The sequence below is a fragment of the Scleropages formosus genome, chromosome 1 (genome assembly GCF_900964775.1).
Source record: "Scleropages formosus chromosome 1, fSclFor1.1, whole genome shotgun sequence".
Classification (NCBI taxonomy): Eukaryota; Metazoa; Chordata; class Actinopteri; order Osteoglossiformes; family Osteoglossidae; genus Scleropages; species Scleropages formosus.
In genome coordinates, this window is record NC_041806.1 from 26,835,987 (window position 1) to 26,849,525 (window position 13,539).

At 44.6% G+C, this 13,539-nt stretch overlaps 1 protein-coding gene across 1 annotated transcript; it reads right to left on the minus strand.

Annotated features, from left to right (window-relative positions):
* Positions 1-1,166: 1,166 nt before the first annotated feature.
* On the minus strand, positions 1,167-13,160 carry rftn2 (raftlin family member 2). Its single transcript, XM_018732302.1, has 9 exons — positions 12,974-13,160; positions 7,250-7,430; positions 6,116-6,224; positions 5,636-5,783; positions 5,153-5,371; positions 3,508-3,614; positions 3,170-3,273; positions 2,844-2,925; positions 1,167-1,373 (listed from the first exon to the last, which is right to left on the minus strand). The coding sequence occupies exons 1-9, from the start codon at positions 13,113-13,115 to the stop codon at positions 1,191-1,193; spliced, it is 1,275 nt and encodes a 424-aa protein (XP_018587818.1). The 5' UTR covers positions 13,116-13,160; the 3' UTR covers positions 1,167-1,190.
* Positions 13,161-13,539: the final 379 nt, after the last annotated feature.

A 13,539-nucleotide genomic window follows, 5' to 3' on the forward strand; every position in this document is an offset into this window, starting at 1 on the left:
AGTGGTGTGGTATGTATAGTGAATTTTACAAAGGGGTAACCTAAAAATTTATACTTTTCCATCTTTCTGGATTTGGAGCTTTTTCAGGAACAATGTAAAAATGCATGAGACAAGTACATTGCCAAACACAAAACAAGTTGGTAACATTTTTAAAGGATGAATTTACTATAGAATGTTGCGAATTGTTTACTTACGGTAGCCACACACATTGTCACACTACAGGCAACTTAAGAGTCGTCGATCTGCATGAAATGCCCCCCCCCCCCCCCCCCAAATTTCATAAAATGTCAACGCAAGAATTAGTTGAACTGCTCTAAATAAATACGTCTGTGGGAAGTCCGACGGGCTTGCGGCCCGGCTGTCTGATCCGTCCGTTTCCTGTGGTTGCCTAAGGGAAGAATGCAAGAATGCAGAAGAGTTTCTCCGTACGCCCTTCAAAGATAATGAGCTTGTGCTGCAACCAGTACGGTGAGTACTTGAGTTGCATTACTTTTCTGCACAGCGAAAAGTGTCAAGTTCTGCAATAAAATGTAAATACTGTTTGCAAATATACATTTTTTTAAGTTACATAAAAAAGACCTGAATTAGCACCATTATTATTTCATCAACACATTGCATGTGTGTTTATATTAGCCAGTCATACAATGAAAAGATGTGTGTTTTTACCACTTTTGTCTTCGTTTGACTTATGAATCGTAAAAGAAATGAAGAGATTCAAAGTCAAGTCCCCACAGCGATGCTTAAAGGTGCTTGTGTGTGTTAGTGTTTCCACTTTCAGAGAGAGCGTCGTTTCACTTTGTGGAATATTAAATTTATTCATTTAGTTGATGCTTTTTTTCCAAAGCTGCTTCCAGTGTTACGGTACAATGATTTACCCATTTACACTGCTAGGTAATTTTACTGGAGCAATTTTAAGATAAGTACCTTGCTAAAAGGTACTACAGCCAGAGGTGAGGATTGAACCTGCAACCTTTGGATCCAAAGGCAGTAACTGTAACCACCATGCAACAGTTGTTACATTACAGCAACTGCTGCAATATTAGAGTGTTCCTGGTGAAAAAAGGATATTTATGGTTTTTCAGGAATTCAAGATGTTTTCAACGTAAAACAAAGTCTACATCTACTATATTGCTCATGGCAAAGAAACCAGAGAAAGAAGTGGCGCGTTGAAGGACAATCTATGCAATCCATCACATGCAGGTGACCTCGCTTGCACTGTCATCCTGCTCAAAACAGCTGTTCTCCAGCTGGGACAGGGTGCTGGAGTAGTCCTCTTCGAAGGCAGAAGTCTCCTGAACCCTTCCTGTGCACAGGGCCATCTCGTCAGCGTGCACTCGAACCCCAGTGCTGCTCGAAATCATTTTCCGGCAGGACTTCAGTAGAGAAAATGAAATGTTAATCTTGTCCCTTTATCAGCGCACAGTTTTGGTGCATTATAGCCAGACACCTCATTACATACAGTATAAGAGAAGGCACAGTTCACATCATTGTGCTTGAAGAACACTAGTAATAAACGGTTTCACATTGTATCGTAACAGTTGTAAATATAAATACGGTATTTTAAGTATACTGAAAATATTAGAGAGAAAATGGTTTCCATGACATATATACACACACACACACACACACACACACACACATTTTCAGAACCGCTTGTCCCATACGGGGTCACGGGGAACCGGAGCCCACCCGGCAACACAGGGCGCAAGGCTGGAGGGGGAGGGGACACACCCAGGACGGGACGCCAGTCCATCACAAGGCACCCCAAGCAGGACTCGAACCCCAGACCCACCGGAGAGCAGGACCGTGGTCCAACCCACTGCGCCACCGCACCCCCCGTGACATATATACAGTATTCTAATATTAGGTCGTCTGCCACCCCCCCCATGTGAAATTATGCTACCAAAGGGTTCTGTCCAGCTTGTGCAGTGTTATAAGTGATCAAACCCCCATTATCCAAACTTAATTCATGTCTGAAATTACATCCATGTGCCATCCAGGGGCCTGGACATAGAAGTTGTTTTGATTTACATTTACATTTATTCACTTAGCAGACGCTTTTCTCCAAAGCGACTTACAATGAACTCTATGTAATGCTATCAGCCCACACACCTTACTCACCAAGGTGACTTACACTGCTAGATACACTACTTACAAGGGGTTACTCATCCGTGCATTAGTGAAACACACTCTCTCTGTGTCACTCACACACTATGGGGAACCTGAACAGCATGTCTTTGGACTTTCGATTATTTCTTATGAACCAGTCACCAGTTGGGATTGAATAGGGGGGTTGTGTGTGGAGATTTTTTTTTTTTTTGAGCCAGTGTACAGTGCGTCACGTATACATGAACCGAGACGGTACATATTTTGAGTGTCCTGGGACCGCACAGCAGTTCGTGTGCAATAAGTGGGCACTAACTCAGCTTGAGTGGTCAGACTCATGACACCACAGACATGGTGCACAAGCTTATATGAGAGTCCCTGTAAGAATGAGTGGCACAAGTCCTTAAAGTGGGGTGGGTGAGTGAGTGAGTTGTACCTTGTTTTGTACAGAAATGTGTGTGTTAAATGAATAAATGAAAGTCTGTGTACAGACGGCTAAAGGCAAAGCTGACAGTAAAGCACTGGCTTTAACAAACAGTTATCTCCCTCTCTGCACTGTAGTAAACCTGCTGGTTTTGCCCTACGAGGACTGAACTTCAGTTACCCCGGTGTACCTTCCTTAACGTTTTCAGAGAACAACGTATCATTGCTCTTCATTACGACTGATTTGAAAAAGAATTGAACGGAAGACTTGCAAAGTGCTGAAAGGAGTGTGCAAGGAATGTGAAAGCTCCTACCTGCTTCTGCTGAGGCACCACTGCTTGCGTGGAGATGGGCCTTTGCAGGAACAAAACCTGCTTTGTGGCCAGATTACCCTCACTGGAAGAAGTAGTTATACAAGTTATAAATACCTCTTTTAGACTAACACATGGAAATCATACATACACAGAAATAATAGATTACCATGGAAACGCAGACTAGAATGTCATGTGTAAGAGGGAGACTGAGACTAAGTCTGCGCAAGTGTGTGTTGCTGTGACCTGAACAGAATAAGACCAACTCAGTATCAGTAAGTTGCAGAGCAAACCCATAACCCTCCTCCTTAAAATGCGGTACAACACACCTGTCGTGGCGGATAATGGGTGTGGGCAGTACGCAGGTGAGCAGCCAACCAAACTCAGCTAGGGTATACAGGAGTGGCCCATAGTCTGTCTTCACGTTGGACCCCTAGGGAACATTAGGCATGCACATATTATACAATATCCACAGGAGAATATGCTTGCATATCTATAGTATGTATAGTACTGGCCATTTGTGTGGTGTATATCGCCAGTTTAAATGTAATTAATAATTTGTCAGAATCTTCCAACACAATTTATCCACAAGTGTCAAAAAATGTACCAAGACTCAAGTTCAAAAAATTGTTTTGAGATTCAAAGGCTTGCCGGTTTAACCCCTCACCTCGACCACAGTCCATTGCTCCACGACAACGGCGTCGTTTGATGGGGGAGCAGTGCTGCACTCTTCATATACAAACAGGCCCTCGAGAGACCGGGGAACAGGCTCTCCTAAGACACAACCAGAGGAGTGCAATTGGTTCGCTGACACACCGCACATCCTTTAGCTCAAAATACACTGGCTCCCCAGCTTACGAATACTATTCGGACAGGAGGTCTGTTCATAACTCAGTTTCTTCACAACTTGAAAGTCACTTACCATGTCACAATCAATAAAAGCTGAACAATACATATTATACTGTATATCCATCCACTTTTTCACAGGACAGGTTGAGTAAAAATATCAGAAAAAGGTATAATAAAGAAATTCTCAAACCCATCTACCGATTATCAAAAGGCATTTTGTCCAGTACAGGGTCAGGGTATCTGCAGCCTATTCCAGAAACAGGGCACGGGGCAGGGTGCACAATCTCCCACTCAAAGCCACTGACAACACATCACAAAACCTGTTCAATGTCTGTTAGCTACCGGCTACCTTCAACTTTATCACCTATGCAGTCAATAAGCTTAATAAAACAGACAGACTGGCCCCGATTAATTTTCACATAAGCTTCTATAAATATCTTGAATAGAGATATGGTAAATACACACACACGGATTTTTCATGACAATATTTTAATAAACTTTGGAAAAAAAAATATTTAAAAATGATCGAAAATGAAAAGGTTTTCCTTCCACAAACTTCTAATGAACAAAGACTGTTGACCAATTCCTTCCATAAACACATGCAGTTTATATTCTGAGTGCATTTTTACCTGGTAACAGGAAAAAGCATTATTTGTCGGAATTCAACTTCCCTCATAGTTCCATGGGGATATTTATACGTCACTCCCTCTCTCAGCAATGTGTTCAGCTACAGTGTGAAGGAGACAAGAGTTTGAGGTGACAGGTGTACAATTCCACCTTTATGCGACCGAGAAACAGATTTCATGAGGGACTTTGGGTAAGATTCTGATGGTCTCGTTCTGGCAAATTCTATAAATAAACTCTTAGCATTCCATTAGCCGGGAAGTAAAATCATGAGGGTCCGCTGGTGGGCTATACATCGCTGCATTAAGAGAGGAGTGAGAGAACAGGAAGCAGGCGTAGGAGAGGAAAGAAGGGGAACGAAAGAATGAAGAGGTGAAAGAAAGCATTCCAACACATTTTGGGGAAAACTGGCAGATGGAGTTGTGAACGAACAGAACATAACATGCATTCTAGGCCATGTTGGACAGTGCTACACATGAAATCCATAAAACAAAACTGTACTACAGTTATTCGATATTTCTTTTCATCACAACAGGAACAATGTAGCAACAGGGCAATATACAGACAAGGACAATCACTAAAAATGCATAAATGCAAAGATGTAAAGTATGAACTGTTAAAAAAACGGTGCATAGGGTGGAATTTGACAAATCAACTGTACTCAGGAGTCACATGTCTGCATCCAAATCTCTCCTCCTGTTGGTGTAACGAGCTCTTTGTATCGCTCCCCAAGATGTACATCACTTTGGAGAAAAGCATCTGCTAAGTGAATTAATGTGAAAGTACAGAGCTGGTTGAGAGCAGGTAGTAAGAGGCAGTGACTGCGATGTGAACAGTACCTTTCGGAGTGTCCCAGTACACAAACGAGTCCACCAGCGACCAGCCCTTTCTGTAGTACATGGCGGTCATTTCCAGCCAATCGGCCTCCAGCGCACTGAGGACGTGGCCCTTTCGTGAGACTCTCATGGACAGTGCCCCATGGTGGTAGCAGTAGAACGCGGGGTCCAGAGGGGGACAACACGGGGCCCAAGAATGGAACAGGACCAGTAGTCTCAGGTCTGAGAAACACAGGCAGTGCAAAAAAAAAGTGTCACTGTGCTAAGGGCTGTTATTTTTTCATTAAGCTTAGAGACAACCTCTCTGCCCAAGCTAAAGGGAAACGGGATTGGATGGCATGGTTCCAGATTAGTTCCTAAATCAATATCTACTCTACCGAAGAGAAATTATTATTTTTTTTTAAAAAAAAAAAAAAAAAGTCTTTTACAGAAGTACAGCAACATTACAGTAAGCCATCGCCACTCATCTACAGACTGTGCTCTCACCACGGCTGTAGCTGGTTTTCTCCCGGTCTCTGTATTCAGAGGGGGCCTGAGCTGGGGGCATGTATCCACTGCAGGCATGGGACCCGTCACCCGCCTGCTGGAGAACTGAGCCCACAAACCTCCAACCACCTTGAGCACATCTGTTGAGCTGAAACAGGAGAACAAATGTTCGCTTCTCAAGTTTACAGATTCACCACGGCATTTACTGTATGACTCAGGCAACCTCAACTCCTAACTCCTAACCCTACGCTGTACATGGACACAGTGTACTCTTGATCCAGAGTTGCCTTATTAAGTCTCCAAAGGAAACGCTGCTGATGCTGATGACTTCTGACAGCGAAGGAAGGTCAAAAACACAGAGAGGAGGATGGGCATTATTGAGAGCAGCGGAGAAGGCTGACAACAGGCAGAAACATTGCTAAGTAAAGGAACTCTATGAGATGACTAAGAGGAGATCAACTGGGGGTCAGATGGGCGTACCTTGTCAATAAGGGCTCGCACAGTACTGTTGGTGAGAGAGTCCCCTGGAAGGGGCCATTCCTCCACCCTCAGCACAGGGACACTGTGGCACAGGGGCATCATGGATGTCCTGCAGCACAGAAGCAGAACCCACGTTTCAGTGCACACCCTCCATGACACAGCCAAATGCTCATTCTGAGTGCAGGATGGGACTTAGGTTTACCTGATTTAAACCAAGTTGAGAGCTGAACTATCAGGTGAGGTGGCACTATCTGGGCAACTACATCAATAAGGTAATTAAGAGGTGAGACTGAGCAACAAGTGGGACACATCACAGGCCTTGTTCATTGTAACTGTGCACCTGCACATTGAACTCATAGGAAAATAGGAGTTCTTATGACGGATGAGGGATTTGGAGGAAGAGGGACAAAAACTGTAGATATGGGTGAAACACTAAGCAAGTTAACACTAAGCTGCATTAAAGAAAAGTGTCATCTTTTAAAAAAAAAGTGTAATGTATTAAATATAACCAAATGGTGAAGCAGGGGTCGGATTAAGTTGGCAGAGACAGCAGGAGAAAGGAAGAAGGAGAGGGAACACCAGCCATGGCATGTCACGTTACATTCATCTGTGTGAGAAACACAGCAGGATATTTCACCAAAAAGCATCACAGGATGAAGAGCACAAAGACATAACCCTTTGCAGAATACAGACAATGGTACTTAATATCAGTTCAGTACAATTGTACATACAATCCTCTGTGTGTCTTCATATACATTTCCAGTAAACACTTCCTTCTTTCTAATCTGATTGCATCTTGAAAAATATTGTATGTTCATTATAGCCATGCAATTTTTAGACTCTACAGGAGTTCTAGTTCTCCAGAAACCACTATCTCACTATTGCAGTGTCGCTCAGCTTCTATTCACTTCATCAACATGATCTGGAAAGTAAGTTACCTGTTACAGCTTGATCTGAAGTCTTTTTTAAACAACCAGCATAAACAGTGATGGACATCTTACATAGCCTGTGTTCGTTGTTATTTAGCGGTAAAAGTTACTTTGGATTTATGAACGAATCAACTTGCGAACAAACTTCTAATCCTAATTGTGTTCTATGGTGAGAACTCAATGTGACCGGGTCAGAGTCGGGCACCTGGACCGTGGGCGGGTCAGGATGGCCCGGTAGAGCAGGCTGCAGGCCAGGCCCCGGGTCCGACCAACAGAAAGAATAACTGGATGAAGGGCAGCCAACATGTAGCCCTGGGTGTAATAGGGCTGTAGAGCCTGGGGCAGATCACAGAGTGAGGCCAGACTCTGCACTGTGGGGCGACTGCCTGGAGGCAAAAAGAGAAATACATCATAACTACATCCACCAGGTACCACAACAGTTAAGGACAACAATGTCTAACCTGGAATTTCAGATCACAAGGGACAGTACTGCCTCTTAAAGTACAACGTTGTACTTCGAGTTCATAAATGCAGTATCCTTGTATTTATTAAATGTACAGATGTATTTCTCCAAAGCCATATACAATTCAAGGTATACAAAAGTAAATTTCACAACAAACTTTACTTCAGAAGAAGCGAGACAAGTAGCAAACGTATAATTTCTGAGCGTAATACAGTACAAACTTATGTAGTAGTAGGGATATTCGGAGGAAAAATAGGTCCAGAAGATATGTTTTGAAATCCATGATGAATCCAGAGAGGGGTTCAGCAGTTCTGAGGGACAGAGATAACTCATTAAACCACAATATAGCCAAAACCAGCAATTTACACACTTTCAGTTTGACATTTATTCTGTTAGTTGACACTTTTCTCCAAAGCAGCTCACAGCTATTTACCCAGTTATACAGCTGGGTAATTTTTAGTGGTGCAACTTAAAGTAAAATCCTTGCTCAAGGGTGCTACAGCTAAAGGTGGGATTCAAACTCGAAACCTTTTGATCCAAAAGCAGCAGTTCTAACCACTATAAAACCAGCTATTACCTGAAGCCAGTTTATCTTTACTCATTTAGCAGACACTTTTCTCCAAAGCAACAGACACACACACACACACACACACACACACACACACACACACACACACACACACACACACACACACACACATTTTCAGAACTGCTTGTCCCATACAGGGTCGCAGGGAACCAGAGCCTACCCAGTAACACGGGGCTGAAGGCCGGAGGGGGAAGGGGACACACCCAGGACAGGACACCAGTCCGTCGCAAGGCACCCCAAGCGGGACTCGAACCCCAGACCCACCGGAGAGCAGGACCTGGTCCAACCCACTGCGCCACCGCACCCCCTCAAGCAATATACATCTCAGAGAAAATACAATTTGTACATTACATTAGGAGAAAGAGAGACATAGATGCAGACATGTGATTATTAAGTAAACCTAGTTTATTTCTTTCCACTTGATGCACTGATGTTCATCACACGAGTAGGTGCACAAAACTCAGGATAGACTAATCCTGATCACATTCCTACATTTTTTTTTTAAAGGTACAAAAAACACACACACACACACACACACACACACACACACACTTTCTGAACCGCTCGTCCCATACGGGGTCATGGGGAACCGGAGCCTACCCGGCAACACAGGGCGTAAGGCCGGAGGGGGAGGGGACGCACCCAGGATAGGACGCCAGTCCGTCGCAAGGCACCCCAAGCGGGACTCGAACCCCAGACCCACCGGAGAGCAGGACCTGGTCCAACCCACTACACCACCGCGCCCCCTCGGTACAAAAAACACACACACACACACACATTTTCAGAACCGCTCATCCCATACGGGGTCACGGGGGAACCGGAGCCTACCCGGTAACACAGGGCGTAAGGCCAGAGGGGCAGGGGACACACCCAGGACGGGACGCCAGTCCGTCGCAAGGCACCCCAAGCAGGACTCGAACCCCAGACCCACCGGAGAGCAGGACTGCGGTCCAACCCACTGCGCCACCGCACCCCCGTACAAAAAACATTTACATATAATACAGGAGTAGCGGCTCTGTAAAGGCTTATCTGGGCATGATTATAAAGTTATGGTGAATGAACATTTACACCATACATCAGCTTGAGAGATCTTTGGCGAAGTGAGTCCGGAAAAGGTGAGTTTTCAGAGCCTTCTTGAATGTAGAGAAAGTTTCAGCAGTTCTGAGTGAGAGAGGGAGGTCATTCCACCACAAAAGAGCCAGAACTGACAACCTACGCGCTTTACCTTTCGTGCACAGGACCACCAAGTGAGCAGAAGTAGACGGGTGAAGCGGTCTGGTTGGGGTGTAGCGGATGATCAAGTCAAATAGCTGGGAGCAGTTCTATTGATGCATTTGTAGACAATAACCAGGGTCTTGAATTTGATCCGGGAAACCATAGGAAGCCAGTGCAGAGAAATGAGTAGGGGAGATACATGGGAACGCTTTGGCAAATCAAACAGAACTCGTGCAGCAGCGTTTTGTATCAGCTGCAGAGGTTTAATGGCAGTAGCGGGAAGGCCACACAAGAGAGTTGCAGTAGTCCAGACGGGATGTCACGACGGCCTGGCCAAGTAATTGGACAGGATCAGTTGTGAGGTAAGGACAGATCCTGCGGATATTATGCAGAAGGTCTGGGTTGTGGCTTCAATGTGCTGAGAGACAGACAGACTTGAGTCAGTCGTCACTCCCAGAGTCTTAGCTGAGGAGGTAGGCAAAATGAGTGAATTGTCCAGTTTGATTGATAGATTGTGACAGGAGGACAGACCAGCTGGGAGGTGAAGAATCTCTGTTGTGGAGAGGTTGAGTTGGAGGTGGTGATCAGAAATCCATGCAGAGATGTCCGACAGGCAGGCAGGAAAGCGTGCAGAAATTTCTGATGCTCCAGGTGGACAGGAAAGGAAGAGCTGGGTATCATTAGCATAACAGTGGTATTTGAATCCATGGAAGGCTACGACCGGGCCGAGGGAGGAAGTGTAGATCGAGAAGGGAAGAGGACCCAGTACAGAGCGCTGCGGGAAATTTTGGGACGTTTAAATGACATAATCAGCTGGGCAATTTCACTGGAGCGATTTTAAGGTAAGCACCTTGCTCAAGCGTATTACAACAGTAGGTGAGATTCAAACCTGCAGCCTTTGGATTGAAAGGCAGCAACTCCATCAGCACTACGCTATCAGCTGCCCTGTATATGCAGTATTTATATATTTAATGAAATGTTAGAAGATCACAGCCCAGTTTTTCTGCAGCTGTCATCTTAAAACAAAATCTTTACAAATCTGGGTCAAAGTAATCCTTTTGCAAAATTATGGAAACTCAATTGTTTACAGTGAAGTAAGATAAATCATCAGTCCGTATGCCCTTCCCTTCTAACAGTGGATACAAAAATTCATCATAATCTCCAGTAATCTACAGTTCTTTGGCATTGTATTCAAGGTCAAAAGAAAGGGAGAGATTATACTAATACAAAAATGAACGTATCCATATGGTGCAGGAACATTTCCAGAAAAACAGGAATAATAATTACTGCTATAATTAATAAAAACACAGTGACTAGGCTATTCCTGAAGTGGATAAAAGAATATGACAGGACAGATATTTGACTACTTCAAATGTTCAGAAAAAAAGTAGTGATATTGTGATATTACAATGCTTGAGGAAAACACTCATGTTTCATTTTTGTGTTGTTCTGTTCCTTTATTAAGCGCACAAACAACTGCATCACCAATTTATTTGCCCAAAGTGAAAGCTCCAGTAATCCCTGGCACCAGTTCCTGCTGGGGGATTAAAGGTGCCGGAAAAGTTGACCACCAGTGACTGCAGCACTGTGTCCATGCAAAATACTTGACTCAAATATTTTGACAATAAAGAAAAGTTTCTCTGTAAAAGTTATAGATCCAACTTAATGACACCCTGTAAACATCTCCAGCTACATTTTCCAAAAAATAAGGGTTAGAATCTCTTTAAGATGCAGTATAATTAAGGACTTGTCTGAGTCAGGGCCATGATGGTCTGGAACCCATCCTAACCACAAGGTTCGAGGCTAGTAGGAGTACTCCATTGCAGGAATCCCTTAAGTAATGTGTTCTATTTACTTTTGTATCCTTTCATTTTTTTTCCCTGTTTGCTACTGAACTGGTTAGAAGTCCACACACACACACACACACACACACAGACTAAAACTGCTTGTCTGGAGCTGGAGCCTAACCCAGCAACAGAGGGCCATGGCTGGAGGGGGAGGGGACACACCCAGGACGGACCACCAGTCCACCGCAAGGCAACCCAAGCATGACTCGAACCCCAGACCCACAAGAGAGCAGGCACAGGCCAAACCCATTGCTCCATCACACCCCCTTGTTAGAAGTCCAGAACTGTGAAATGTTCTTTCACAATTTTTGTACTTGACAAAAGTACATTTTGACTGCTATGTCACTTTGAAGAAAAGTATCGGCTAAATGAATAAACACGCCCAATATTTCAGCCGTTAGATCAAATGTCTGACACAATTGACATAATGATATATAAAACAGTGTCAAATCTGTTGATAGAGACCTGCAGAAGCATCGGAGCAGAAATGTGGGTCAGGTGTGAAAACTGTCTCCTTTTGCGCAAGTAGGTCGGCCCACAGTCACTTATTTTACACACAATGTCGTTCAGGACACAAATGCAAGTGATCCACAAAGGGATGTGGGGCTTCTTCACTCCGTCTTGGGAAGAACCCCTGCATTAACAAACACGGCGAATAGCTCAAACTGCACCAGGTAAGAATGCAGAAGCATAAATAGGCAAAAACGGTCACTTTGAAAGCAGAAACCAAGCACACAAAATAATACGAAAAAAACCAACAAAACATTCCAGCTGTGCAGGTGGCGTGCAGGGCAACTTCAGCAAACACACCGATATTGTGGTGAGGGATCACGGTATTTTACAAGCCCTTTTATCAGAACACACATTGTTTAGATCTCCTATTTGAGCTGCTTTCAGCTGTGCCCGGTATGTCCAATTTGTATGAATTTATTTTTACGCTGATCATAAATGTAGTACTTTTATCCTTTGACTACCAGCGACGGAGGCAGTTCTTATGGGGGAAAAGGGTAAACTGATAAATCTCAGTAAAACACTGGAGCCCCAGTCCCATCTTTAACTACTAGAATGAGATAGAAATTCTGATTTCACACTCCCAGCCTCACTACCGTGGAAACTGAGCGAAGAACAAATGCACTGCAATGAATGAGGGATTATTTCAGCGTGGTGTCCAGCTGCTTCATGGATTAAGTCCTGCTCAATGTAGGACACCGTTATAAATGGGTTACTTCACCTCAGTCTCCTTTTTTTTTTTCCTCTCTCTCTTTTTTCTTCTCTCCAGGAATAGGTCATACGAACTAAAACCGCAGCCATCGCATCGTACAGTTAAGAAGAGAACAAAATGCCACCCGCTGAAAATAACGCGTTGTGCAAAACACCTCTGCTGCAAACGCACACTTTCCCCCCCCGGACACCGAGGCGAATCCATGTTTTCAAAGAAACGCGCACGAGGACGCGCACGCGGCCACCGGGTGACCCACTTCTGCCTGGTTTACAGCAATAGATGTAGTGGCCCACGCCCACCTTTTAAAATATGGGATGCCTTTCCAATATGTTTAATTAAATACTGGTAACTGGTAAAGTACCCTAAACATTATTATAATGACGCAAGAGATGCCTCTGTTAGTGCAGAGCATGGACGGATTAAGAAGTTAAAGGAAAGTGGAAATCTGTTGCATTAATTAATACATCAGAGCCAAAAAGGAGTTCAGCGTCCGTCATATTCCGAGGGGCACTTGATTGGGGGGAAAAAGGCGGCGGTGACCGAAACGCACTTTTGTTCACTTGTGTAGCCTAAACGTACATCCGCCTGCGTACCTTCTAAGCTGAAGTCCAGAAGCACGTACTCGTGCGCGCCGCCGCCGCTCCTGCTCTCCACCTGCGCTCTCTTCAAGGTCGAGTAGATCTTCCCCGGACTGCTGTCCTCAGGCTCCTCCAGCTTGCGCAGCCCGCAGCCCATGTCGCCGGCAGTCCAGCGGAGGGACACCGAGCGCTAGATCGCAGCACAGCCCGCCAGCCCCGCGCTCTAACCCGCACTCCCGGAGCGGCGCTTCACGGAAATGCCATTGTAGGCAGTAAAAGGCGATCCTCGGATTGACAATACGTTTAAAAAAAAGGGGAGGGGGGGACGCGTAATTCTAGCAAACTTTCTAAAGGTGACTTTTACAGCACCACTGCTTAACTTAATGGTGCTTCCAGTGTGAGGCTGTGTGTATGGCACTATTACAGATGAATATAAATATATTGTTACAGCACTCTGTAAAATACTCTACTGTATTTCCAGACCGTGCGCCGTCCTCCTCGTCGCTCTATACGCGCGTCTGTGGCGGGGGGGGATGAAACGGTGTGGACGCAACATACTGCTTTACTTGTGTCAATGAACC